Raw genomic sequence first — 26,591 nt, forward strand, 5'->3', positions numbered from 1 at the left:
ATAAATTTATGTATTTATAAATATCGTAAACCAAAAGAGACAAACTCCTTTTATCATTGTTAAAATGTAAAAAAACATTTGCATGTTCGAGAAGTAATATCATTTAATTATTTGATCAACTTTAAATATTTTTTATTTATTTCTACCCTTTTATTTCTAATTTATATTGTCGTCAACAATTTACGAAAATATTATTAAAAAAATCATGTCATTGTATATAAATTAATTTATATACTTTTAAGCATTTATTCTAGACATAATATGGTTGAAAATTAAATAGTTTTATTTTTGAGGAGGTTAAACGGGTAAAAATTAAAAGTTTAAATGTGCAATAGGCAAAAAAAATAGTTAAGGGGTTAAATAAAACAAATAGTATAGTTTAAGGGTTAAATTGAATAAAAAATAGTTAAAAGGTCTAATGGAATACGAAATTAGTTCAGAGATCACAAGGAATAAAATGGTAAATTTTAGGGGTTAAATAGACCAAAAAAATAGTTTAGAGGTCCAATGGAACAAAAAATTAGTTTAGAGGTCGCATGGAATAAAGTAATAAAATTTAGAGGTTAAATAATATATTAAGCCGTAGTTGAATGAATGTCTAGTAGAGTTCGAATAGGAAAGTGATTCTTATTTAGTAGAGTTTGAGATTGAATAGGAAAGAGATCCCTTATTGAAGTAAAAGTCTTATTCAGAAATATTTTCATGAATAAGTTTATATTCGTAAATTGGAGTTTCTGTCCGAATAGGAAAGATCTTCCGTAGATTCGATTTTTGGACGAATCCCTCATGCAACGCGTTTTATCCTAGTTTTCAAGAATTCTGGCTCATCCTGAAAATTCGAATGATTCTTCTTTTGATCTACCGCCGATATTGTTTGACTCTTACCCTTTGGACGAGAGCTGATATTCTCTTGGAGGTGTATCTCGTGCGACTCATATCCACCGTAATTATGACAGGATTTGGTATCTATCAATAATTATTCAAAAACTTATACTCTATAAATCTTTTTAAATGAATTTAAATAATTTTATTTATATTTATTTATAAATTTTAAAGATCTCATTAATTTTGAATGAAATTACTACATTTATTCATTTTAGTTTTTTGTTGACGATAAATTCATTTTAGTTTATTAAAAAACAAATCTACGCAAACTGAAATCATAATTAAAATGGAAACAAAACTGTAAAGAAATGTCCCGATTCACTTGAAACTTTGATAGCATTCATGAGACAGAATATAATTCTACTATACGTTTTTTTTTTGTGGAAAATAATGCTACTATTTGTTGATTTCATTCCATTTATAGATTATTTATCTAAATATAGCTGGGTCTATTTTATGTCACAATACTCTATATATAGTAAAAATTGTTCCATCAATACATTTGGATCTAAGCAAATTTAAGTTTTTTTTTAATTAAAAAAGTTAATGAGTATTACATAAGGTTTATTTTTTATTTAATTTTTTTTCATTGAAAGCGTGAATTCATGAATAAAAAGAACCGAGAAAAAGAAAATGATACTCGGTTTAGCTCATTATTTGAAATTTGTTGCTACGAATTAAAACATTATTTAAAAAAAAAAACTTCTTTTGTTTCACCATTAAAAACACTTTCATCATCGTATTTTTTTAATTTATAACAATAATTATACAATTTTAATTATGTTATAATAAAAATCAATGCCATTAAAACTTTTTTATGAGACACTCCCAACTATTTGTTAAACGATTAATTATTATACGCTCTATAATTAGTAAATAGTATTCACCAAATGCTGAATGAAAATCTATTGATTGACAAATGGGGGATATTAAACTCTCTGGGTCACTGAGTTATTCCAATATTACAAAAAGGGTATTAAATTTCAAATCGTTAAAAACTAGTCACTAAGTTATCGAATTATTTCTCAAGAAAGTCACTGTCTTAAAAGAAGATCATTAAATTTATCGCAAATTACAAAACGGATACTGAATTATACTATTTTGTTAAAAAATGATACTGAATTATATATCTTTTTGTAATTATGGATGCCACGTAGGATAAAACGCAAAACGTTTGGTGCGTTTTGCCTCGAGTGACATTTCGTGAAATAATTTTATAACTTAGTGACCATTTTTTAACGATTTGAAACTTAGTACCCTTTCTGTAATTTTGAAATAACTCAGTGACCTAGGGAGTTTAATATCCACAAATAGGTTCAATTGACAAATTTCAATATTGTTATTAATTTTTTAATCAACATTTAATAACATATCATTTTTACTTTAAAAATTCATTATTTTTATTAAACCGAATTAATATTAGTTATGATCATAAAAGGTAAAAAATTATATAGGATCATTCTCGATGACTTGACAAGAAATAAGAAACACTTGTCGGAATATGTGCGGCCTCGTTCGCGTATGTTGTCATATATTTATACCACACAACGCCACGTGATATAATTTCGACATCACAACCAGCGTAACGTTAATACGGGAATCACCTGATTTTAATATGTATCAATAATATTATATAAATTGAAAAAAAAATTATTTTGCTATTTAGATAGATGTTCAATTAATCGTCATACAATTAAAAATTAAATATTTTAAACCAAAAGAAATAGAATTTTTTGATGCAATAATTAAAATTAAAATATTTTATTTTTTATAAAATATAAATTGAAAATGTTAAAAAAAAGCAGAAATTTGACATTTGCCTCCTCCTCGTCGTCTTACTTTGAAAAAAGCAGTGGTATACACAAATCAGGAGTCAGGTCCGTTTGTCACCCAGAGATAGAGAGAGAGAGATAGAGATCAAAATTCACAGCACAGTCAAAATTTCTCTACTTCACCATCAAATACCTTGCTTCTCTCTCTCTCTTCTCTCCTATTCAATTTTTACTGTTTTTACATTTGTATTTCTTGATTTCAGGTAATTCTTTTTTATGCCTAATGTTCTTCCGATTCTCTCAATTCGCACTGAATTTTGCAACTTTTTGGTATTTTGTTTTATGTGATATTGATGATTGTTTAGGTTATATTGTTCAAAGGCTCTGGCTTGTTTTAAATAGTTTGATTGTGATTTCTTGTATGCCCTAGAGTTTTTATGGAAAAGGTTTCATACAATTAAGAACTTCTGTATCATTGTTTTTCTGTTTTTCTTGATAGTAAATTGTGAAAAGTTGTTGTTTTTTGGGTAATCATTGTGTAGTTGAATTTTTACTTCTTTCTGTTTTTATCACCTGTATGTAGGTAGCTAGTCTTCTAAGTCTACAGTATCACTTCATGTGTCTAGTAAAATTCTAATGTTGCATTCTACATAATTTAGTTGATTTTTGCTGTGTGGAGCAAATTGCAGTTTTGTGTTCATTCTTTTGATGTGAAAGTCCCCAAGTCATTGCTAGACTCTTTTACTGGAGTATCCAAAGAAGGAGAATAATGGAGTTGTAAGCTTATTATGTAGAGCTGTTGGGATTTTAGTTCATGAGAGAAATTTATGTATGCGTGGGAACTTAACCTCATATGTGTTGGATAGAGGAGTTAACATTAGGAGACTAGAGAGCGGAACAAATCTGTTGACACTTACTATTGCCACTACAGGAAAATGGAAGTTATTTGTTTTCATTGGCAATTAGTAATGATACCAAGCTGCAGAATTTTGGATAATCGTCGTCTGGTGGTTATTTATACTCACACATTTAGTACTTTCCGCCTAATGAATTTATAACTCTTGTTTGTTTGTGCCTCCTTGAGTTATGATTGCGATTTTATAAGATTGATCATCACATATAAATTACAGTGATTGCAGCTGCCAATTACTTGTTGATTGCTGAAGTAAAAAGATACAATATTGTTGTTAATTGAGAATTTAATTGACATATGGTATTAATTCTTCCAAGACCTTGTTGAACAAAAATATGCTATATAAGTTAGTTATTGGGTAGTCACTGCCAAATATCAGCATTTTTACCTTATTCAGCTGATTCCTCAATCTGCATGCTTTAGAATTGAAGATAAGTGAGAATCTTGTTGAAGTTAAAATTAGATGATGTATTTTGAGTTATGAGGTATGGGAAGTGAGTGGATGTGTTTGTTTGTGGTATGGTTTTGCGTACAGAAGCTATCCTATATCTGCTGGAAAATGCCCTTTAAAGATGCTCATTTTAAATAGATTGGCCAAATCATCTATATTGATTGTGAAAAAGCTGTGTCAGCTTCATAGCATATTGTATCTGTTAGCAGTGGCCAATTTTAGAATCAATATGCAGGCAATATGCACGCCGATGCTTTTGAAATGTTATCAGCATGTGTCATTTTTAGGAAGTTAAAAAATTGTTACATATTGTTAGTTAGCCAGCATGTGAGACCATGTTGGATTAGGGTACTGTTTGACGAATTCATTCTCGCAGCCAACACTTTGTAATCTATGGCAACTTTTTCATCCTCGTCTCTTACTAATTCTGTCTATTTATCTTTACAACTTGAACAATAGTATCTTAAGAGTGCAACATAGTAAATTGCATAACCTTTTTTGTTTGGTTTGATGCACTTTTGTTTCTTGACAAAGAAAAGAATTTAATTATGCCCTCATTTTAACTCTGATAGTTAATCTATTCCACAAGACACATCTATATATTACAGCAGGATGCATTTGCCTTTCTAGGAAGTCGTATAAATTATTTTGTAATTTAGTGAAACCTTATTAGGTAGGTTTCTTTTAGTTTAATTACTTTCTTGCGGTTGGTTTAGTTGTTTAGAGTGCTTATCGACTGCTACCTCATGCGAGTATTTGTTTCCAAGACATTTATGGATCATACAATATTTTTTTGACATATAAGTCGATATATTCTTGTAGAACTTAAATCTTAATTGAATTTCTTACATTAATCATATTATGCGAGAAGAGGAAGTACGTATTTATTTCCCTTCATATCTAATTTTTATTTCCCTTTCATATCTTTAAGCAATATTCTTATAACTTACCTTTTGTTTCGAAACATTTCCCCTTTATATTTCAGTGCTATACATCTTATTATCTTATTATTTTTAATCATTTACCAAATTAGATATGTTTGGCTTGACAAGTTTTTTGTCTCCACCCTGGCACGACCCCCTGAAATTAAAAGTAATTACTGCCTTTTTATCTTACTATGCAGTCAGTTATCATTTAAAGGAGAATGGATAGTGACGGCGCTCAGAAAATTTCTGGGGCAGATCTGGCTGAAGGTTCAGAGACGACTATTGAAATAAAATTAAAAACTTTGGACTCACAAACCTATACTTTAAGGGTGGATAAACAGGTGACTCCCCTGATGTTCCCTTTGTCAATTCTTTACACTTTCTCATGAACCAAAATTACATCTTATAGCTAGTATTTGAACCGGAAAGGAGGATCACTATTAAATAGACTGCATTAAAAGAAAAAAGCTTGCCAATGGAGGAAGTAGAGAATTTTGACAGCCATGAACTCTTTCTCGATAATGGCTGGGAGAGTTTATGACCTCTAGATGCTGTATTTTTTCTTTCCCAAGGCTATGGAGTTTTACTACTTGCAACGGCAGGTCTTCTCTTATTATAAACAAAGAATAAAAGATGCAGCATAACCAAATAATAGAGAAAGACAAAATGCCCTTGAATGCTGTTGAGCAGTACTTGAGGACACTCTTATGAGATCCAATCTAAGAAAAAACCATCCAAAACCTCCTTGATTAAAAAAAGATAATAAGATAGTTCCTAAAAAGCTTGTAATTTGAAAACCCAATTGAATTCTGTCGTCAAGCATGGAGAAATGCTTCTTTCCAATTCCCTTCATCTCTTGCTTCCCTTCTTTTCAGCTAGGTCTTAGCTTAAAATGTTGGTAAAAAATAGTGAAGAATGTATCTCGAGCAACTTATTAGAGCAATAGTAAATAATGACAGATCTATTTATTCAAGCTATATTCTTGTTTGCGATATGATCATTTCTTTTATTACTTTTGCAAGTCAGCATGTATAGTTAAGAATTTATATGTCAAAGTTCAACCCTTGTCGTTAATGCATTAACTTTCATACCTATTCTTCTCTTGGTATAAACTTCCTGCAGATGCCTGTTCCTGCTTTAAAAGAACAGGTTGCCTCTGTCACTGGTGTGTTATCAGAGCAACAACGTCTAATATGCCGCGGAAAAGTCTTAAAGGATGATCAACTGCTCTCTGCTTATCGTATCCTTTAAAGTGCTCAATTTTTTGAGATCTTTCCTTATGATATCAAGTAGGATTGAAAGGCTTTGTGTGTGTGTGAGCAAGTTTTTTCTCTCATATTTTTCATCTCTTTGGACATATATTATATATTTTGAACTTTTTCTTTAAAATTTTATTCCTTGTATTGTTTCTGATCATCATGTTGTGTACTGCGACTTAAAACAGATTTTTTCCCAGAGCATTTTCTGGTTGAAACTATGAATGCGGAGATATAAAGGAAAGAAAGACCACGAGGAGGTCAACTGATATGTGATGTTAATTTTTTATGTCGTTCTTGGCTTTGTGCTAGCTGTTATGGACATACATGTAGGTTTTATTGGTAAAGATTTGTTTTTAAGATAATTTGTGTTCTGAGTAGAAACTTTATCATCCATTTTGATATTTTGATATATGTTGCATATACTGATATACATAATCCTGCCTCTATCGAACTAGTCTTTGAGGCAAGTTATGTCATGTGTCTTTCTTGTTCAACAAATGGTTCATGTTAAAGTGCATTTTCTTTCTAGTAGACACCTTTAATTGTGATTAAAGGTTTCTAATCAAAATATATATCAATTTTTTTACCTTTTACTGAAAAAAGTCTACAAAACTAGGCTGTTCAGGAGTAAGAATTTGGACGTGTTCAGGCCTTCGCTCTATATTGCAGCATAATTTCTGTTGCACATCTCAAGCTTAACTCATATTCTACTGTCTCTAGCATCCTCATTGTCATACTTAAATATGGTTTAGATGTTGAAGATGGGCACACCTTACATCTGGTGGTCAGGCAACCTGCAATTGCATCATCCGATGGCTTACCCAACCATTCAGGTTTGCTTCGCTCTATATCTGTTTATCTCTGCTTCTTGGAATTATACTATTTATTTACAAATCATGTGTTTGATTTAGTATGTGTCTCTGAGGGGCAGGGTAGTGTTTAAATATTGTAGCCTGAAGTTTGCAGCTTCTTAACTAGGTACTAGCAGGTCTATGATTTGAGTATTCTGGGAGGTATATCCAATTTCACTAGCAACAACTGTTCCATCCTTTTTACACTCAGAAAATTTGAGTTCAACCTTCTTTGTGTGCTTTTGGTGGATTAGGGTTCATTTGGGATTTGAAAGTGTGTTTGGATCAATGTGGTTGTTAATTTTTCTTAACAAAATTTGAAAGAAATGAAGAAAAAAGTTTAAATTTGCTCTTAAGAAAAAAAATACAAGAAGAATAAGAGCAGTTAGGATAGGCAGTGGTGTTGGCAATATTGTCTGTGAAACAAAATTAAGTATCCACATCTGCATTATAATAAGCCAAAAAAGAAAAAAAAGGCTGTGTTGGTATTTAAGATCGCAGAAAGAAACCTTGGTGGCTTATATCAGCAATGTCAAATAGGAATTCCTTGTTGAAACCTCAAATTTCAAACTAAAAAGTACTATTTTTTTTTATTTACAATGTTAAGAAATCTGAAATTAGATTTTGCTATGACATTGAACACCTCAATTAACAACTTCACGGAGTAATTTTAGTTTTGTTTCTTTTCATGCATGATTATAACACTTCCTGATGAAATTTTTACCTTCCTTTTAAGTAATGTGATTTTTTGAGATGGCATGGTGTTATTCTCAAATCTAGTTTCCTTTGTATGCTTCAATTTACTTGTTTAACTGATAAAAAACATCAATGAAGGATCTATTAGTTCATGCGGGATGAATATACTGCAGTGATGGTGGATCTAACAAATCATTATGCAGTAATGTTGCGTACTAGCTGAGTTTCTTTGCCATCTACGGGACCTAGGAATCTCCTATAACTTTGTACTTCATCTTAATCTCATGGCTGCATCTGATTGTGAACATTCTGGATTTTCCATTTTTAAGTTTATCCATATCATGCTTGATGTTTATGCACTCACACAAAAATCGGGAAGGTTAACAAATGCTTACTGATGCTGCAGCAAGTGATCCTGCTTCAAATGCAAGCCGCGGTCATGTGGCCCCTAGTGTTGTTATAGAAACTTTCAGCATGCCTGACCATGGAGATAATGTTCCGCCAGAAATCAGTAGGGTGAGGCGACAACTGGATGTTGAACTGAGTGTTTTAGATTTGCAGAGTTTAAAAAGGTCGTAATTTATCCTTGTATGTGGATCAGATTGTTTCTGCTGTTCTCGGTTCTTTTGGATTTTCAAATTTTGGAAGTGGCAGCGAAGGCATTGATCTCTTAAGGGTAAATCTCAACTTGAATTCCAGAAGCTATTAGCAGTATGTTGTCTAGTCATCTTGTACAGCTTACTTTTGGCATGGCAAAGAGGAATTATTTTATTATAGCCCCCATATGTTTACCATCTTCCCTTCTCTCTTGGCATGCACACAATGAAAAATAGATACATTAAGAAAAACATCAGACTTATATGTCCTTTACACTTGAGGATGTTAGATAATGTGTTGAGATTTGATGCTTCCTTAGATATGGTAGATAAATTTGGTGATTATACATATACACACTCTTAGGGCGTTCCTTGCCGAATTAATAATGTCACTTTTTAGAGTCTATCTAAATCTTGAAACATATTGACTTATTCTTTGTGGTGGCGTTGGAAATTGGATATGGTAGGAGCGTGCCCAACATAGATCAACAGGTGCTGGTGGTACACCAGAAGTGGCCCAAGTACAAACTGAACAAGCTGGCAGCAGGGTTCAGTCTGATGGATCACAAAGTGCTTTTGGCCTTCCAACGGCAGTTTCTTTGGGGTCTCTACATCCACCTGTAAGTTATATATTTTGCTCCTTGAAATGGGATTCTGGCTCTTGTTTATTTTTCAGGTTTCAAAGGTTAAATATCATAATCATGGTCATTGCAGGTCATTCTTGATTCCTTGACAACTTTGTCACAGTACCTGAATCATATGAGACGCGAAGTCATTGCTATTGGTCAGTTTAATTCTTAATACATAATTTGTAACAGTGTAACTTGATGTGTATTAGTTGCTTCTTTAATACTGGTTGCTTGTTTCATTGATGTAATTTTGAATCATGATTTATGGCAGAGACAGGCGGAGAAAATATTATTCAAGGAGATGCCGCGCAGAGGACTGAGCAAAGAGATAATTCTACATCAAGATCAGGAACCGTACAAGAGAGGCTACCAACCCCTGCATCCTTGGCCGAAGTGATAATGTCCAGTAGACAATTCATGAACGAACAATTTGCAGAGTGTTTACAAGTGTGTTTTAATAGTTACCTTCATGTTATCATTATTTTCATTCTGCTCTTACTTATTGTTAAATAGTAGCCTATTCTAGATTATGTTTGCTATTGAAGTTTAGTTTTTGAATGCCATAGGAATTTGGATTCTGTTTTTAGTTTATTGGTTCTTCATTTTAATACAGTTGCCATCTTTACCTTAAAAGTCTTATGCCCGCCTTTTAATTCTTCCCGAAGTTAAAATGCTGTGTCTGTCATCACCTCTTATGTGTTCTTTTTATTGGCAGCAACTTGCGAGGCAACTTGAGAATGAGGTAAATGTTACTGATGCAGCAACACGGTTGAGCACTCAGTCTGATGCTTGGAGGACTGGAGTTCAACTTCATAATCTAGGTGCATTTCTGCTTGAACTTGGACGTACAACGATGACTCTACGATTAGGTCAAGCACCGGTATGATTATCTCAAATTTATCATCTTTGACGTTTTATTTCCATCGTAAAAAAAATCTGATGTGTATGTTTCACTATGGTTAATTTGGAACAGTCAGAAGCTGTGGTTAATGCTGGTCCGGCAGTTTTCATAAATTCATCTGGTCCTAATCCTCTTATGGTTCAGGTAATAATGTCAGCATTTTTTTATTTACTTTGAAATTGCTTTTTTCTTTTTCCTACTTTTACTTATATTTCTAATGCTGCTGAAAATCTGTGCATGCAGCCTCTCCCTTTTCAATCAGGAACTCACTTTGGTGCCATCCCTGCGGGATCTGTACAGACTGGTTCTGGTATGGTTAATGGTATAGGTACTGGGTTTCTTCCAAGGCGCATTGATATCCAAATTCGAAGAGGTATGCTGCAAATATGTTAAGTCAGATTATCAGTAAGCATGATTTCCTAAATGTAAATCATGGACCTTGTTATTAACCAAAGTTCTTGCTAAAGGTTCTTCAATGGCTTCACCAAATATTACTCGTGATGAACGGGGTGATACTCAGCAGCCTTCAGGGCAGAGAAATCCAGGAACAGATTCTGGCGGTGAAAATCTTGGTAATCAAACAACATCGAGGGCCACCGAGATTTCATCTCTTGCTGGAGAGTCTGGAGTAAGGGTTGTGCCAATCAGGACTATGGTTGCAACAATGCCAGGTCCATTCAGCCGCCTTCCTTCTGATTCTTCAAGTAATTCTATAGGATTATATTATCCTGTTGTTGGAAGATTCCAACACGTGGCTTCACAAGTGACTGGTGCGCGGGGATCTCAAGCACCTGGTGAGCACAATCCTGCTGGTGTCCAAACTGAGCTGCAGTCAACTACTGAACCTGCTGTGCAGCTGTCAAATGCTGAACAGCGCACAAGAGATGGTAATATACCCGAATGTTAGCTTTTCCACCAGGTCCCATCAGTTTATTTAGAAGTTATATATACTGTTCTGGTAAAAAGCTTAGGAGGCTTTAGCTCATTATTATGTTAAATTTTTATATTATTTTTTCTTACCTCTCTTCCTCCCTTTTTGACCTTTTTAATTGTCAATTTTAAGTCTCTAAATTTGCTTATTTATCTGGTTGCTCATTGATAATCTGCATGTTATCTGCTCAATGCTTATGAAGCTCAAATTGAGCAAAAGATAATATAATTTTTTCCCTTCGAAATATATGACTTCAAACAAAAGCTATATTTAAGAAAACGTTACAATACACATACATTTATGCACGCATCCACTTTGACCGGAGATGAAAAGTTAAGAATTTATGTTTAGTGCTTTAGCCAAGTGATGATGCTTATTACTGCTTCATGAATCATAACTTTATTGGCTTAACTCCTGAGTTATTTCTCGTTAGAGATAGGATTCTCCTAATTGAGCAAAAGAATAGTTTACTATTTACTATTTGGCATTGTGATAATGTTTTCATGTTAATGCTTTAGGTGCATGGGCTGTATGGTTATCTTGAAGTAAAAACAATTATTTGATCAATGTCATTGATCTCTAGTTCTCTATCATTTCTATCTGATTAACAATCCCATTGAAAGTTTAAGAAAGATCCATCTTTGTGAAAATTTTCTGTATGAAGTATATGGTTGTTATCTCTGTCTCTGTTTCATAGAGAGGCAGGAAAATGATGTCTGTTTTTGTGTTTTTATTCTCATTTAAAAGTTCTTTCAGGCTTTTTTTCATTGAGAAAATTGTCAATCTACTGATGTATTCAAGTATTTATCTCTTCTCACTATCTAATTTATTTACTGATATTTGAAGTTGAGTTGGGGGACTTGTTTGGGAAGGATTCCTTGGCATCCTCTTTCTCTGCCTCAATCTCATCCATTTCCCTTCCTTTTTCGCTTTGAGATTTTTTGCTTTGAGATTAAACATGACGTTATTGCATTGTTCTATGTGAAACTGATTCGGGATATTATGTTAGCCGGTCATTATACCTTATTTTAATATTTGATACAGAATTGGACATCTGCTATCAGTTGACCAGTTAATCTTTCTATTCTTCTAGGATCATTGCCAAATTCCAACTTAAGACAACAGGGACCTTCTAGTACTCGCAATATAAATATCAACATTGTGGCTGCTGGTGGGACTCAAAACAATCCTGAATCCGAGAGACAAAACAGTATTTTGCAGCTTCTAAGGAATCTCCTGCCAGGTGGGGAAATCAATGTGGAGGGAGCAGGTCTACAGGGAGCAGCTGCCGGTTCAAGCCCTGGCAATACAGAGGCATTCACTGCTCCTGCAGAATCACAATCAGCCCCTACTGATGAAGGGATTTTTTTGTCTAATTTACTTCGTGAAATTATGCCCGTCATATCTCAACGTGGAGTTGCAGAAGCACGTGCTAATTCTGAACATGCTTCTGATCATCAAATGGTTCAAGACTCTTCTACCCAGGTAATGTGCTGCATCCCCTGCTCTTCCGCTCGCTAGATACATTTGTCTTGACAAGTTCTGGATGTATCTTGTGGACTATAAACTAATATTTTAGGACTTTATGAGTATAAACTAATAGGGCATGGAGTTATAAATTGGGCAGTTAGCCTTATACTCTCTCCAGCCAGCTAGGGGTGCACAAACGGTCAAACTGAATTAACTAGTTTAACTGATCTTTTTTGGTTAATTTGGTTAGTTCTGTTAATAAAAATTTCGGTTCTGTTATGGTTAAGAGTTTTAAAAGTTCGAATTAACCAAATTTTTATATAATTTTTTAATTTCTGTTTATTTTCAATTTTTATTCTTTATATTTTATCGGTTTAATCAAATCAACCGACGAATTTGGTCAGTTCAATTTTGTATTTTTAAAATTTCATTCAATTCAGTTAAATTTGTTTTAAAATTAATAATTTAGTCGGTTCGGTTAAAGAAATATAGCAATTTGGTTAATTCAGTTTTTATTAAATAGGCTGGTTCCTAACCAAATCGACCATTTGCTCATCTCTACAGCCAGCAGTCATAAAGGCTAAAAGGTGTATTTTTTTTTGCAGGCTGAAGCCTCTAATGCTGGGTCAACTCGTCGCCATAGTGATACTGAACCTACCTCTCCAAATTCAAAACGCCAGAAGGTAATTCCGTTTTCATTACAACTGTTGTGAGTTGAAATTTATGGATAAACTTTGAACATATTATTAAAATATATATTGTTCTTGAATCTTGATAAACTCTATTATGTTTTAGTTCCCGTCTTGGCAAGAGAGTTCTTACTGGGATACATTACTTTGCTTTCGTGGATTATTTTGTACATCCCACTTTTGAACAATTATGCCAATTATTACATGGCATCTGAAGGGTCAGATGAGACATTTTGCAAGTGATTTTGACCTTGTTGGAATTTCGGAAAGCTCCCAAGAGTCTCTTAGTCTTAGGAAGAAGGCACAAAAAGTTATCACAAACATGCATGCTGCGCTAACTATTGAGAAACCTTTTGTTATATCTTGTGTGTATTTATTTGTTAAATTATAATTCATTTACGCATGTCCAGATTCTGAAAATGCTGTCATTAGGTTTCAGCAGAAGCAATTAATTTATGAAATGATTCTTCCGCTTCACATGCTTTAATATTTTTTAATATCGCTTTCTTTTGGAATGCAGAGAGAGTAAGTTGACATGAAGAAAACAAGTTGAACAATACTTTTGTGATTAATGATGGCAGAGGGCTCTATAGATAATGCATTTGTTCTACAGGTGAATACCAGATTGTCTTATATTGTCAAATGTAGTGTATTCTGTTTACTGGTTTTCATTTATTTTTTAAATCATCGCAAACAGGAAGGCGTGAGATATCATAAGTTAATAGGCATTTTCTTTGAGAGGAAACGATTGTTTTCTTCTATAAATTGTATCATTCTAGGCTTTTAGCACTTGCATTGCGTTTGGACTGGATTCTATCTTCTAGAGGTTTACATATATTATATTGAAGATTGCTTCTTTCTCCTGTTTACTTCTGTCAATACGAGCTCAATCCATGGAGTTTGGTAAAATTTAAAGTTAACCAAACATTGCTCATATCCTTTTTGATAATTAGAGAGGGGGGAGCGCTTGTGGGGAATGGCTGTGAACGTTCTATAAATGTGGCATGTAGAGTTTGGCATGGTTTTACTTTAAAACTATTCTAGATTGAGTGTAACAGTGATATTTCTTATTAGAAATTATCTACGGAAACTTGTGGAGTACTATGTTTTGGCATTTTTGTTTCCTCGCAACATGGAAAATTATCAGAAGTTTTCCCTTGATTGTGATTAGCTCTTGAACATTAAGGAAAAGACGGAAGACATGTATTATTTTACTTCGGCGCAAGTCGAATTGAACTGCATCTGAATGCATCGAGTGACTGCAAAGCAATCAAACTCCAGGTTGCACCTTTTTGTCTTTCAAGTCATTGCTGTTTTCTTGCTCTCATTTTGGCTGTAAACATAACATATGAAACTCAGCTCAATTCTGCAGGTCTTTTATTTTTCCACTTAAAAACAAATCTTCATATCATTGATGCTTTTTTTTAATAAAGTAATCTAACAAGGGATAGGAAAGTGGAATTATTTATTTTAAGTAGCGGTAAAAGGAATATCATAATATATTTTAAAAATAGATAAGATAGAGGGTCATTTTGCCCATTTTCAGTTCTCATCAGGATTGTAGAAGTCACTGCTTGCTAGTTGCTACAGAAGAATTCCTTTATGCAAAGCTATATAAAAATGCCCTGTGAACAAACGGGAAGAGCAAACACATTCGTACACGCAAGCTAAGATGTGAAACAGTAATACAGCATTTTCCAGTTTTATTTATTATATACTGCTTTTGAGATTGCAATAAACTGGGGAGATTATCTTCAAACTATCTTATTTTCAGAAAGTTATTATAAAATTTTGGGTCATTAATTGATAATTGCATTCGTTACTCAGTTCCGTAATTTTTTTTATAAAAATATATTTTTTTACCCAGAATTTACTCACTGTAAATATATCATAAGTATACTATATAAATATTATGAATACACCATAAAATGCACTATAAATATTCTGTAACTACATAAAAACACCTACAAAAATAAAAAGCATTTTTAAAATTAAAAAGATAATTTGGAAATAAAAAGATATGTGATGCAATTCTTTTTAAAAGGTGGGTACCGTACCGCTGTAATTAAAGTTTAAAAAGAGGCGTCTTAGAAAATTTCCCAAAATTGAGTATTTGATTCATACAAAAAATACGGAAAAAAAATACAGCCATAAAGTATTTCTCATCATTTAAAATATATTAAAAAAAGGCTTAATTACTTTAAAAAAACCCACCTTATAACATTTTTTTTTTCGTTTATACCCTTACCTTACAAAAACTTCATTTGTATCCTATTTTCGATTTTTTCGTTTTCAACTGTACCTCAAAATTAATTTTTTGACAATTTAATTAAAAGATGAAAACATTAAAAATTAAATAGAAGGGTTACATTATACTTTTTTCTATTTGATTTCAAATACAAACAAATTCTTTGACTTTAAAAATATTCAAATACATATTTAATTGTACTCTTTCGATTTACGAATCTGTTACCAAAACCTGATAAATTTTTTTACAAAAAAAAAATATTTAATTTTTTCGGGATGTCAGGCGGGGAGGAGGAGGAATCCTCATCCTTGCCTGAGAAGAGGAGCACTCCTCCTCCTCGCCTGAGAAGAGGAGTTACTGCTTGTTGCTCCGCTCCTCGCCTGAGTCAGCCGAGAAGCAGCTGCTCCTCGTTTTTCCAAGGAGTAGTGCCTGACTACTCGAAAAAATGAGGAGCAAATCTGCTTCTCAAGCGAGGAGCAGCAACTCCGAGGAGCTGCTGATCCTCCTTGAGAAGAGGAGCAGTAGCTGCTCTTCTCATGCAAGGAGGAGGATTTCCTCCTCCTCCTCGCTTAAGATCCAGAAAAAAAAATTTAAAAAATTAACGTAATTTTTTTATGTAAAAGATATTTATTTTTAAATTTTTAAATTTTTAAAAATTATTGATAATTAATATAAATTAAATTAAATAAATTATTATTTTTTTGAGAAAGGAGAATGTGTTTTTGTATAATTAATAACCTTAATGTTTAATTAGAATATAAGTTAAAAGTAAAGGATTATTTTAAACTTTTTTTTCAAATAAAAAGGTCATTTTAACTCTTTGGGTACAGTTTAAAACAGAAAATCGAAAATAGGGTACAAATAAACTTTTTTCTAGGTGATGCTGTAAATGAAAAATGTTACAAGGTGAGGGTTTTTTAAATAATTAGACCCTAAAAAGAATTACTTCAATATTGTTATTATTTATACTTAATTTGAGATCATTAAATTTTTTTTAATAATATTTTCAATTATCTAATTTTTAAATACTAGTAATAAAGAAGAAAATATTTTAAACTACAAAAAGCAAGTAATTGTTCATATTATATATATATATATATATATATATTTTTGTCAAAGATGGTAATCGACTATTTAGAGTCTCAATTGTTAGTTTGTTAGTTACCGAGACGTGATTTGAACCCACGACCTTTTGATGCACTTATAGATGTCTTAGCCCTCCAAGCTAGGCCCACATTGGCAATTCACATTATAATTGACATTTGTGAAATCAGCAAATCTAGGGTTTAAGAGTTATCTCCTGCGCTGACTTAACCTTTCTCTCTTAATTTGTGTTGCGTTCCACAGAAACAGAGGTTTGAAGCATGGCAGAGCAGACTGAAAAGGCATTTCTGAAGCAACCCAAAGTCTTCCTCAGGTTCCTATTTCAAAATGGATTCATTCTTCTAATCACGGGATTGAATTCTTTATTTTGGTTTTTTTGTGAGCTTATTATTATTGGTTACAATTTAAATGCAGTTCCAAGAAAAGTGGAAAGGGGAAGAGACCTGGAAAAGGTGGCAATCGTTTCTGGAAAAGCATTGGCTTAAATTTTAAGACTCCAAGAGAAGCTATTCAAGGTTTTTTTTTTTATGCTTTAATAGTTTTATTTCTAGTTTACTTGTAGTGTTGGGTTTTATTACAAAATGCACATTCAAAGTTGTATGCTTATCGAGCGGTTAATCCAGTCTCTGTATTTGGTTTTGTTGCTGCTAAATACTCTCCAGGAGTGATCTTGGTGAGCCATGTACTTGAAGCATGTCTCTATGCTTATTTTGTGCTCCACCTTGACTTCTAAAGAAATGGGCTCTAGTGCTCGTAATATTTCTTTTTTGAGTGAAAATTGATGTTTACTTATTCAGTTCCTTGTAAATGTTTCTTGCAGGAACTTACGTTGACAAGAAATGCCCCTTCAGTGGAACTGTGTCCATCAGGGGACGTATCCTAGCCGGAACTTGCCACAGTGCCAAGATGATGAGGACCATCGTTGTTCGCCGGGATTACCTTCATTTTATTAAGAAATACCAACGGTATACTCTGTTTTTAATGCTTTACATTTCTCATATGGAAACTCACATTTTCTCCTTCCTCTGCCTTAAGATACGAGAAAAGACATTCAAATATCCCAGCACACATATCTCCATGCTTCCGTGTTAAAGAAGGAGATCATGTCATTATCGGGCAGTGCAGGTAATTTCAAAGAAACTAATGTTCTGATTCTTTTTTCTTTTACTATAGATTTAATATGTGATTACCAATTTGATCTGTATCCTCAATTTTTCCGTAATTATTTTCTGACAATCCCAGGCCATTGTCCAAGACTGTGAGATTCAACGTGCTTAAGGTGGTTCCTGCTGGCTCTTCCGGGGCCGGGAAAAAGGCCTTCACTAGTATGTGAGACATTCCTAGGTTACTGGGTAAGCTAGTTATGCCGCTAGATGCCTCCTTTTTTTTGTTCCAATTCAGATCATTCATTCAATATCAGATTGTTCAACAAGCCCTGTTCTTTGATTTGTTTTCTTTTATATTCAATAGTGGAAATTCAATGCTTTAAGCATCGTGTTGTGTTCCTGAAGTGCGATTACCGTTTGGTTGGAAAGGTATTGATCATTTAGGTTATGTTTAGGAAAGTCTTTAGATGTGCAAAATCTGTCAATCTTACGGTTCTCTCACGGGGTTTTCATAATTTTTTTTTTTTTTGGTAAAACTCTATTGGATGCAATTTTACCATCAGTTGAGTGCACATTTGCGAAATCATAATCTTTGAATTCACTTGCAATCAATTAACCATTCCGATTGAAATTTGTCAAATTAATGATTAAATTATGCTGCTATGTTTCTCTTTAAATAATTATGTTTTCCTTTTTTTTTTTATGCTTTCTGTTTTTGAGTACTACGATCTTGTCTTTCATTCTTCAATTAAAAACAGAAAGCAAACCCTAACATAATCAGCCATGCGGCAACCTCCGACGCAATAGCTCCGCCATCAGTGAAGCAGACAAGAGGCAACCACTAAAGCAGCCACCGTCTGACTCAGTGTAGCCGCTCTTCGCTCCGTTTTTGCTTCCGCTCCATTCCACCCCTTTTGCCGCTTCTGTTGCGTTACGTCGTAGCCGCTCTCCTATTTGTGTTTATTTTGTTCAAGTTATTGTTGTGGATTTGCAAGCTGCCGTGAGTCTTGAAGGAAAAACGGTCGTAGATGGAGGACCTGCTGCCGCCATGACGAACAATTCGAAATCCGAGATAGAATCAATATTTTCGGTGTTGGTTAATCCATTTTTTGTTTTTCTTTTATGAACGACGGTGGTGATATGATGGTGGTTCGATTTTTTATGTTACACAGTCTGCACTCTTAAGTGTTTGAAGAAATGCTTATGAGAATTGTAATGTTTTGGGTGTTGGGTAATCAATAGTTAACATTAGGTAAACCGTCAGGTAACTTGTAATAAATTTTATTTTGAATATAATATTAATAAAATAGTTAATTAACTGTTAGTGAATTTATTTTGTTGCTATTTAACCAATGGTTTACTAATGGTACACTAATGACTTTGTTTTTAATACACTATTGGTTAACGAATGGTTAACTAATGGTTAATAAATAATTTTAGATTTAAAAAGACGATTTAGGTTTTATTTGACGGTTGCTCTTGCGGTGATGAAGGCGGGGGGTTTTATAATAGAATTTTCAACTAGTTTAATAGAAATGGAGGTTTGAATTTGTAATAGTTTGTTGTTGGTTAACCAATGGTGTTAGTATACCGCTGGATAATCAAAATTGTATTTCTGAGATTAAAAAAAATATGTTGAGAATAATAAAAGTTATTTTTTCAAAAATAAGTACACATTGTATTTAAAAAAAAAACAAACTTTGAGGTAGTATTCTGAAAAATATTTTTTTTTTAGGAAATTGCACCATTTACCAAAAAAAAATGAAAATAATTACAAAACTACATGTTGATTTTTTTTATTTACAAAAATCTTAATTTTTTTACAAAAGTATCAAAAAATTAAAAGTAATTACAAACATACGGTGTATACTGTGAGTATAATGTCAGTATACTAATAAACTAACATTATATCAACATTATACCAACATTATATCAAAATTATACCAACATTATGCATACTGAGATTTCATTTAATAAAAATTTACCAAAATTACATCAAATTGTATCCTAAAAATTAAATTAATAATATACTAAAATTATACCAACAGTATACCAAGAGTATACACATCAAAATATACTGAAAATTTTATTATTACACCAACATTACACCACATCGTATACTAAAAATTAAACTAACAACATACTAAAATTATACCAAAAATATACAAATTCTCTAGTTTATTACCAATTATACTGAAAAATACATATAAAACAATTATACATGTTATCAACTAGAAAATATATATAAAATTTTATAATCGATATACCGAAAATATACTGAAAGTATACCAATAATAAACCAAATACTATTTTTAAATTATCCGATTTATAGTTTTAATATTCTGAAATTATAACATAATTATACCGACATTATACACATCGTACTTTTGTAAATAATTTTCATTTTTTGATAGTTTTGTAATTAATTTTAAATTATCGTCTTTTTTTTTTAATATTTATCTAAAAAGGCCTTGCTCTAATTTTCGGAGTCAGCCCGTCTACTCAATTAACCCAAATCCAATTCCACTCATTTCTCTACTGACAGTATTCTACTTATTTTTCCCGATAAAAAATCATTTTTTTTCCTCTTTTAAAATTTTATTTTCTAATTGAGAGTTCCGGTCTAGAAGATATTGAAACATCATAAATGCATAAACTTATATGATGATTTTTCTCAGTTTCTCTGCGATAATTCTTGTTCATTTTAATGGGTTTTGGTGATAATTTCAAGCGAAGAAAACAAAAACAATGAAGATTGATGTTTTTTAGAGTTCAATCCGCTCCTAACCTAAGGTATATATATATTTTATTTATTTCAGTTTATTATTACTTTTTATTTATTTATTAATTTTTCAGTCGAGGTGTTTATTTTATGTTGTAAATCTTGTTTCTTTTCTTGCGGAGGGAATGGTTGGTTAGGAGTTTTGTGTTACAAACTTAAAGTTGGATAATTTTTGTGGTTATGATTAGAAATGAAGGATGATTATATGAGAGAAGAAAGTTTAGGAATGGTTAATGAAATTTACCTATATTATATATTGCCATATACTATAACAGTAGCTTCATTTTAAAGCAGACGTACATGTATATAAAAATCCGCAAGTTCCTTTGTCAACACACTAATTTCTAGCTTAAAATTCTTTGATCAGCCATTCATTCATTGTTAAAAAATGCAGCAAGATTTTCACACTCAACGCCCTCTGTTTGGAGGTGCAATCACTAGCAGTTTCCCTCTTAGATTTCAGGTTGGTGAGTCCTTTTTTATACTTGTTTGTTTCACCATTTTATTAACTTATTTGTATAGACAGACTCCTCAATTCATTCAAATTGGTCACCAAATGTGCAGGATGTGAGCAATATACGCCAAGTTCCTGATCATCAGGTTTTTTTTTACCTGATTTTCTTAAGTAATAGTCTGAATTTGTTAATAATCTTAGTATACTTCTGTACAAGCAGTGTTGATTAATGTTGTATTGACTGTGTGTGAAGGAAGTATTTGTGGACCCTAGTCGCGATGAAAGCTTGATCTTTGAGCTTTTGGATTATAAACATGAAGTTGGAGATAATGGAAGTGCCACTTGGTTTCTTCAAGACCTTGCTAATGAACAAGATGCTGAAGGATGCACGGTAATATATATTATATCCAAGTCTTGTGATTTTTTGATTATTTATAAATCTAGTGTTCACCATTCATTTTGATTACTGAGGAGGACGGGAGTGCAAACATTTCTCCTAAAAGATCTATGCTTTCAATTCCAAGTGGTGTTGCCTTGTTATTTTTAGCCAGCATCCATCCGACTCTTTGTGGGATTTTTTGTTTCTCAATTTTATCCTTTTTCCTGTTGCTATAAAATGCAGCAGTTTGAGCAGTCAGAAGTAGTTGAGACCCCTGGATTTCATTACAGGAATATTCCGAGTGTTATTTCTACCGCTGTGGGACAAATGGTACGTGTGTCAAATCCAGCCAAATAATTTTGCTGCTTACCAAATCTTTGCTTCATGTTTTCTCCATAATTTGCCTCCTAGTTCTGCTAAGAAAAGCGTTTTAAATTCACTGTACTGTTTATATGTTTTTTTTTGGTATTGTTAGACTGTTAGTTGCGTCCTTCATATGCTCAGCGTATGTTCATACAGTTTCCCTCTTTGCAGTCTGTACTTCCACAAAGTATTTGGCTGGTTCATGTCGACACTAATCTTAATGACAGACTTGAATCTTCTGAAAGTGTGAATCTTTTTCGTACTATGACTTATGAGCATGAATCTTCTTAGATGAGTTAGTTTTTATTGGGCTACTAGGCTCTTAGTGTTGTGAAGCTAAGAAATAAATGTTATGTGGAGGCAATTTTATCAAACAATATGGAGAGGGGGAATTTATTTATATTAAACCAAAATGAACAATTTAAAAAGGGAGATTGGTATGGCGGGGTAGCACTGTAGCGAACTGTCTGTAACTCCAATACTGCTGAGATAGTACATCATGTTCAAGTTACCTTTGGTTACAAATGTGAGAGTCACTGAGGCTGTGGAAGTAATATATTTCTCTGCTTTACAATTCATCACTCTGGCTGTAATCGATGAAACATTGCAGTGAATCTTTATTTGTTTCTGAAGCATATGTTTGTGATGATGATGTGTATGCTTTAACACCATGACCATTCACATTAAGCATATGAGTTTGTAGTAAGGCTAGCGATGGTTTTGTATTATAGTTGGGTTCCTTAACTGCCTTATTTAAGTTGGTAAAAAGTTTCTGGTGAAGGTTGTGTTTGGGATTTGTTAACTGCCTGACTTAAATCAGAATGAAGTTTACAGGGAATTGCCTTGAAGTTTTTTTTTTTTCCACTTGAGCCTTGTGATCTGTTTTTGTTCGTCTTTTGCTCTATTTCTCATTACGATATGTACACAGAATATTTCCAAGGGGCGACAAGGGAGAGAAGCACAAAATATCGTTAGAGTAAGTATTTACATTTTCAAACTCCCATCTTTAATTGTTTGAAAATGCTGACTCTCAATATGCTGGCCTTTGCACGCAGGTTTATTTGGCAAATATACGTCTTAAAGGAGTTGACACAGATGTGCTAGTGACTGCATATGAACCAGTACTAATAAAGTAAGTCTAGACAACATGCTGCTTAAAAGGAACTTTCCTGTTCTGCTTTTGTAGGTTAAGAATTCATGTCCATGACACATTACTGAAAGTCAATAAATCTGCCTGTATTAGATATTAACTCTATCAGATTATATCTCTCATTCAAGCCATACTTTTGAAAGTAAAAGTACCTGTATCTAATTGGTGTACCAGCCGTTGGTTCTTGCTTAGTTTTATTCTGTAGTCTTAATAGCTCAAATTGCTTGCAATAATTTGGTTAAAGTTGGCGCGTATGATTTTTCCAACTGTAAGCCAGTTTGACTACCTTTAACTACGAAGAAAATGAAAACGCATCATAATACTGCTCAAGAAAATAACTTTTAGATGAAACTGTAGTCATGCTATGCTTGTATCATTGTTGGCTGTTCGCCTATTTCTCACAGATGATGCTCTGCCATACTTTTGAAAGTAAAAGTACCTGTATCTAATTGGTGTACCAGCCGTTGGTTCTTGCTTAGTTTTATTCTGTAGTCTTATTAGCTCAAATTGCTTGCAATAATTTGGTTAAAGTTGGCGCGTATGATTTTTCCAACTGTAAGCCAGTTTGACTACCTTTAACTACGAAGAAAATGAAAACGCATCATAATACTGCTCGAGAAAATAACTTTTAGATGAAACTGTAGTCATGCTATGCTTGTATCATTGTTGGCTGTTCGCCTATTTCTCACAGATGATGCTCTTGGTTTATTTTGTGTTTGCAGTCCTTTGAGTGAAAGTGCTACAACAGTTGGCGCTGGTATGGCGGTTCCTGCAGCACAATCTGGCTGCCTGGCCATGTCTGAGGTCTTTAAACTTGCTGTCTCCACCTTCAAAGTGATTGACTGGAACCTTTTTAGCAGTGTTTCTGCCTGAGTTTCGTTTGATGGGAAGCTACACCACAAATCTCAAGTGTTATTGTCCTTAATATTTTACATCTCTCTCTGTTTCACATAAGTGTTATTATTCATATAAAAACTATATATGTAATAGGCATCTATGATGGACCCAGCAGAAAAGTTTGGTAAACAGGAATACAAATGGAAAAAAAAAATTCAAAATGTGCAATTTTTTAAGAAAAATTGATTTAAACATGGAAAAAGGTGTAGAATGCCCTTAATTTTTTTAATGAAACAATATCTATGCCTCAAATTATAGCTTGTTGCAGTCGGGAATTTAAATTTACTGCAAATAACTAATAAGGATAGTCCTGTAAATTTAGTTTGTATTGATCATCTTTTTAATTTGTGCGTCTGACTCTAAAAAAACATATGATTAGAAAGGGAGGGAGTATAAAATTCATTAGACTAAATAAATTATATGCGGACCAACTAAGCAAATAAATTAAACATATTGTGTTTTTACAGTTATATATGATTTAATTAAATTGGAAAAAAATATGATTTAATTAAATAAAACATATTAATTGTATCAAATTTATATAGTTTATATTTAATCTATTTAATTCAATAAATTTACATGCTTTAACATGTACATATGTTGCATTCATAAGTAAAGTCTTGTGAATGCAAAAATTTCCATCGACAGACTCACTAATCATGTCAGGTGCGCGACGCGGATCGGATCCGGATTAGTCAGGATGGCCTTGTAAACCGGATGAGCTAAAAAAATTATATTGCATTCATATAGTTTTTTCAAATCCATTTAATTAAATAATTATATAAATTAACGTGTATAATCGTTCAAATTTTGTGTCGTAATTAAATTGATACAATCGATAAATCGATTGGGTTTGTCTTCACTTTAATCCTAGTATTAGTATGGAATGCGATCAACCAACTAGCTTGTCCTAAATCTCATGGTAATGATCATCAAGAAGTTTTGACGAACCACATATTGCCACGTTATTCCAGCTAGAGTACTTGTTAAGATGACGTGTTAAGCAACTTGAAAATGTTCCAAAACCAATAATTGTATAGTAATCAAGAAGTAGCCTTTTGGCAAAAAAAAATCAAGAAGTAGCCTCTCTTCTTCTTGGCTTGACCATTGAAAGTGCATCATGATTCATGACATGGGTTAAGTTAAGATATGTGTATTGGATGGAGTGAATCTCAATTCATATTAAAATTATTTATGAAGTTATGAGATTTAGGTTTTAATTTTTTTTTTTCCAAAAATAAAAATTGTTCGTTAGTGTAAGATGTTTATGACGTTAGATTAGCTTAAACTGGCTATAATCGAAGTCTCAGAAATGCACTTGAAGTTTATGCTTCAATTTCCGTTGAAATCAAATAAAAGATATTGAGAAATATCTTTTTACCATAACAAATATAAATTGACATTCTGTTGAAAAGAAGAGCATTTTTCTTGGAAAAATCTTAAAGTTTATGTTACAATTTAAATAAATGTACATCTTTTTCATCTCAAGATAAGAGCAACCGAAATGTATGGAAATAATCTAAAATACTTTAATATGTATTCAACCACAAATATTGTGAGGCCATTATGGTTTCAATTTTCCTCCAAGAAGTCTAAAAGTCCTCTTAATATAAATTAATAAGAGGGTCTCACCAAACTTAGGCCTTAGGGGAAAGCAATTAGTAGGTTCAATAGCTCATACTAAATCAATTTACTTTTTAGAAAAATAAAATTGATTAAATTAAAATGATTGTGTTCTTTTTTCAAAGGTAGATGAAGATGGATAACTCAAAGAGACATAATTCAAGATTACTAGACAGAGAAAAAAAAAAGCTTCAAATTGTGAACTTGCTTATTGAATTTCCGATTTACCCAACTGAGGTGGCACTAGCAGTGTTCAAAGGAGTTTATAAAAAGCCACATATTTTGATAGATTTTCTAACTCTTTAAAATATTTCGTGTTAAATTTCTCTGAAAGTTGGGAATATCATAATTTCAGGATTCTAAATTTCTACCAATATTGTAAAAAAAAATTCCAAGACACCTTCCTTCGCGTGGTAAATAGTGGCGGAGCTTGACTATAATTTTTGAAAGAGGCAAAAATGTTTAAAAATATAATTTAAACACAAATAAATAAAATTATAAATGCAAAAATTAAATGGATTTAGACATAAATTCTAACCTTTTTTTTAAAAAAAAAGACAAATAAAAATACAAACTTGCTCGTTTGTATTGGTTTTGGATGGTAATTAGACTCAGTGTCAATGAAATTTTTTGGATGAATTAGGGTTAGTGAGAATGGAAGGTTTAAATCAGTACTTGGTTACTTTTAAAAATTAAAGAGTCAAGGTAGTATTTAGTAATATTTTGAAAATTTACGGGGGACATTACCCCTCCATGCCTTCAAGAAGATCCGCCACTGGTAGTAGACCGGGCGACGAGTGCTTAGGGCACTACAATGAAGCACGGAAACTTCGACAAAGTTGCGTGTCCCGTTTCGGAAACGTTTCAGAAACCGGAAATTCTCAGAAACTCTCGGAAACTCATAAGGAAACGTTTCGGGCCGTTTTTATAAATAAAAAATTTATATAATTATAAAAAAAACCTAACAAATCCTCAATAAATAATTTTTATGAATTAATCACTCATATATTTTATTATTTACTTTATATATAATATAGCTTATTTTCTTATTTTTGTTGGATTTAATTTAATTTGATTTATTTTATTAATTGACATAAATATATAAATAAAATTTAATATATATAGCATTTTATAATTTCTAATATTATAAATATATCCTTATATTTTTATTATTTACACGTTTCCCCCACGTTTCGTGTCCTTCATTTTAAAAATTTGCCGTTTCTCCGTGTCCGTTTCGTGTCGTTTCCGTTTCTCGTTTCCGTTTCCGTGCTACATAGGGGCACTATCATAATTGATTTTGATCAAAAACTTAATGAAGTGAGTTTGATACTGCAAAAAGTATGTTTAAGAAGGTGGAGGAGATAAGAAAAGGAACTCTCCCAAAAAGAGGTCCGAACACAATATTTTTATGGGTTAAAACCGAAAATAAAATAAAATTTTAATTTAATTTAATTTAATTTGATTCAGCCGATTAATTTGGTTTTAACAGAAAATTATACACCCGTAATCGAGA

General features: G+C 32.4%; 3 protein-coding genes and 1 long non-coding RNA gene across 8 annotated transcripts; 3 read left to right on the forward strand and 1 right to left on the reverse strand.

Annotated features, from left to right (window-relative positions):
• Window positions 1-2,710: 2,710 nt before the first annotated feature.
• On the forward strand, window positions 2,711-13,832 carry LOC126653844 (ubiquitin-like domain-containing protein CIP73). Its single transcript, XM_050347817.2, has 16 exons — window positions 2,711-2,920; window positions 5,145-5,288; window positions 6,070-6,187; window positions 6,959-7,039; window positions 8,160-8,269; window positions 8,355-8,429; window positions 8,817-8,969; window positions 9,064-9,133; window positions 9,250-9,425; window positions 9,694-9,858; window positions 9,952-10,023; window positions 10,123-10,252; window positions 10,347-10,766; window positions 11,904-12,295; window positions 12,886-12,963; window positions 13,490-13,832. The coding sequence occupies exons 2-16, from the start codon at window positions 5,166-5,168 to the stop codon at window positions 13,496-13,498; spliced, it is 2,172 nt and encodes a 723-aa protein (XP_050203774.1). The 5' UTR covers window positions 2,711-2,920; window positions 5,145-5,165; the 3' UTR covers window positions 13,499-13,832.
• Window positions 13,833-16,483: 2,651 nt separating this feature from the next.
• Window positions 16,484-18,751, forward strand: LOC126677947 (40S ribosomal protein S11-like). 2 transcript variants are annotated; one of them, XR_007640655.2, is made up of 7 exons: window positions 16,484-16,634; window positions 16,736-16,836; window positions 17,142-17,286; window positions 17,357-17,446; window positions 17,564-17,673; window positions 17,792-17,856; window positions 18,186-18,751. XR_007640655.2 is itself a non-coding variant. In XM_050372771.2 (6 exons), the coding sequence occupies exons 1-5, from the start codon at window positions 16,582-16,584 to the stop codon at window positions 17,652-17,654; spliced, it is 480 nt and encodes a 159-aa protein (XP_050228728.1). In that variant the 5' UTR covers window positions 16,485-16,581; the 3' UTR covers window positions 17,655-17,673; window positions 18,186-18,751. The 2 variants fall into 2 exon arrangements, 1 of the variants encoding a protein (XP_050228728.1); XM_050372771.2 differs by lacking the exon at window positions 17,792-17,856 and having other exon boundaries at window positions 16,485-16,634.
• A 1,266-nt stretch (window positions 18,752-20,017) lies between these two features.
• LOC126665900 (uncharacterized) lies at window positions 20,018-23,614 on the forward strand. 4 transcript variants are annotated; one of them, XM_056104330.1, is made up of 8 exons: window positions 20,018-20,220; window positions 20,577-20,676; window positions 20,774-20,809; window positions 20,917-21,054; window positions 21,286-21,372; window positions 22,334-22,381; window positions 22,461-22,537; window positions 23,278-23,614. In XM_056104330.1, exons 1-8 carry the CDS (start codon window positions 20,186-20,188, stop codon window positions 23,426-23,428), a joined length of 672 nt encoding a protein of 223 aa, XP_055960305.1. In that variant the 5' UTR covers window positions 20,018-20,185; the 3' UTR covers window positions 23,429-23,614. The 4 variants fall into 4 exon arrangements, with proteins under 4 accessions (XP_055960305.1, XP_050214792.1, XP_055960307.1 ...); XM_050358835.2 differs by having other exon boundaries at window positions 20,021-20,220; window positions 20,577-20,672; XM_056104332.1 differs by lacking the exon at window positions 20,018-20,220 and adding an exon at window positions 20,332-20,438 and having other exon boundaries at window positions 20,577-20,672.
• Window positions 21,947-23,280, reverse strand: LOC126665901 (uncharacterized). The gene is made up of 2 exons (XR_007637721.1): window positions 22,995-23,280; window positions 21,947-22,847 (listed from the first exon to the last, which is right to left on the reverse strand). It is a non-coding gene; the product is annotated as an uncharacterized LOC126665901 (long non-coding RNA).
• Window positions 23,615-26,591: the final 2,977 nt, after the last annotated feature.

Source organism: Mercurialis annua, linkage group LG1-X (genome assembly GCF_937616625.2).
Source record: "Mercurialis annua linkage group LG1-X, ddMerAnnu1.2, whole genome shotgun sequence".
Classification (NCBI taxonomy): Eukaryota; Viridiplantae; Streptophyta; class Magnoliopsida; order Malpighiales; family Euphorbiaceae; genus Mercurialis; species Mercurialis annua.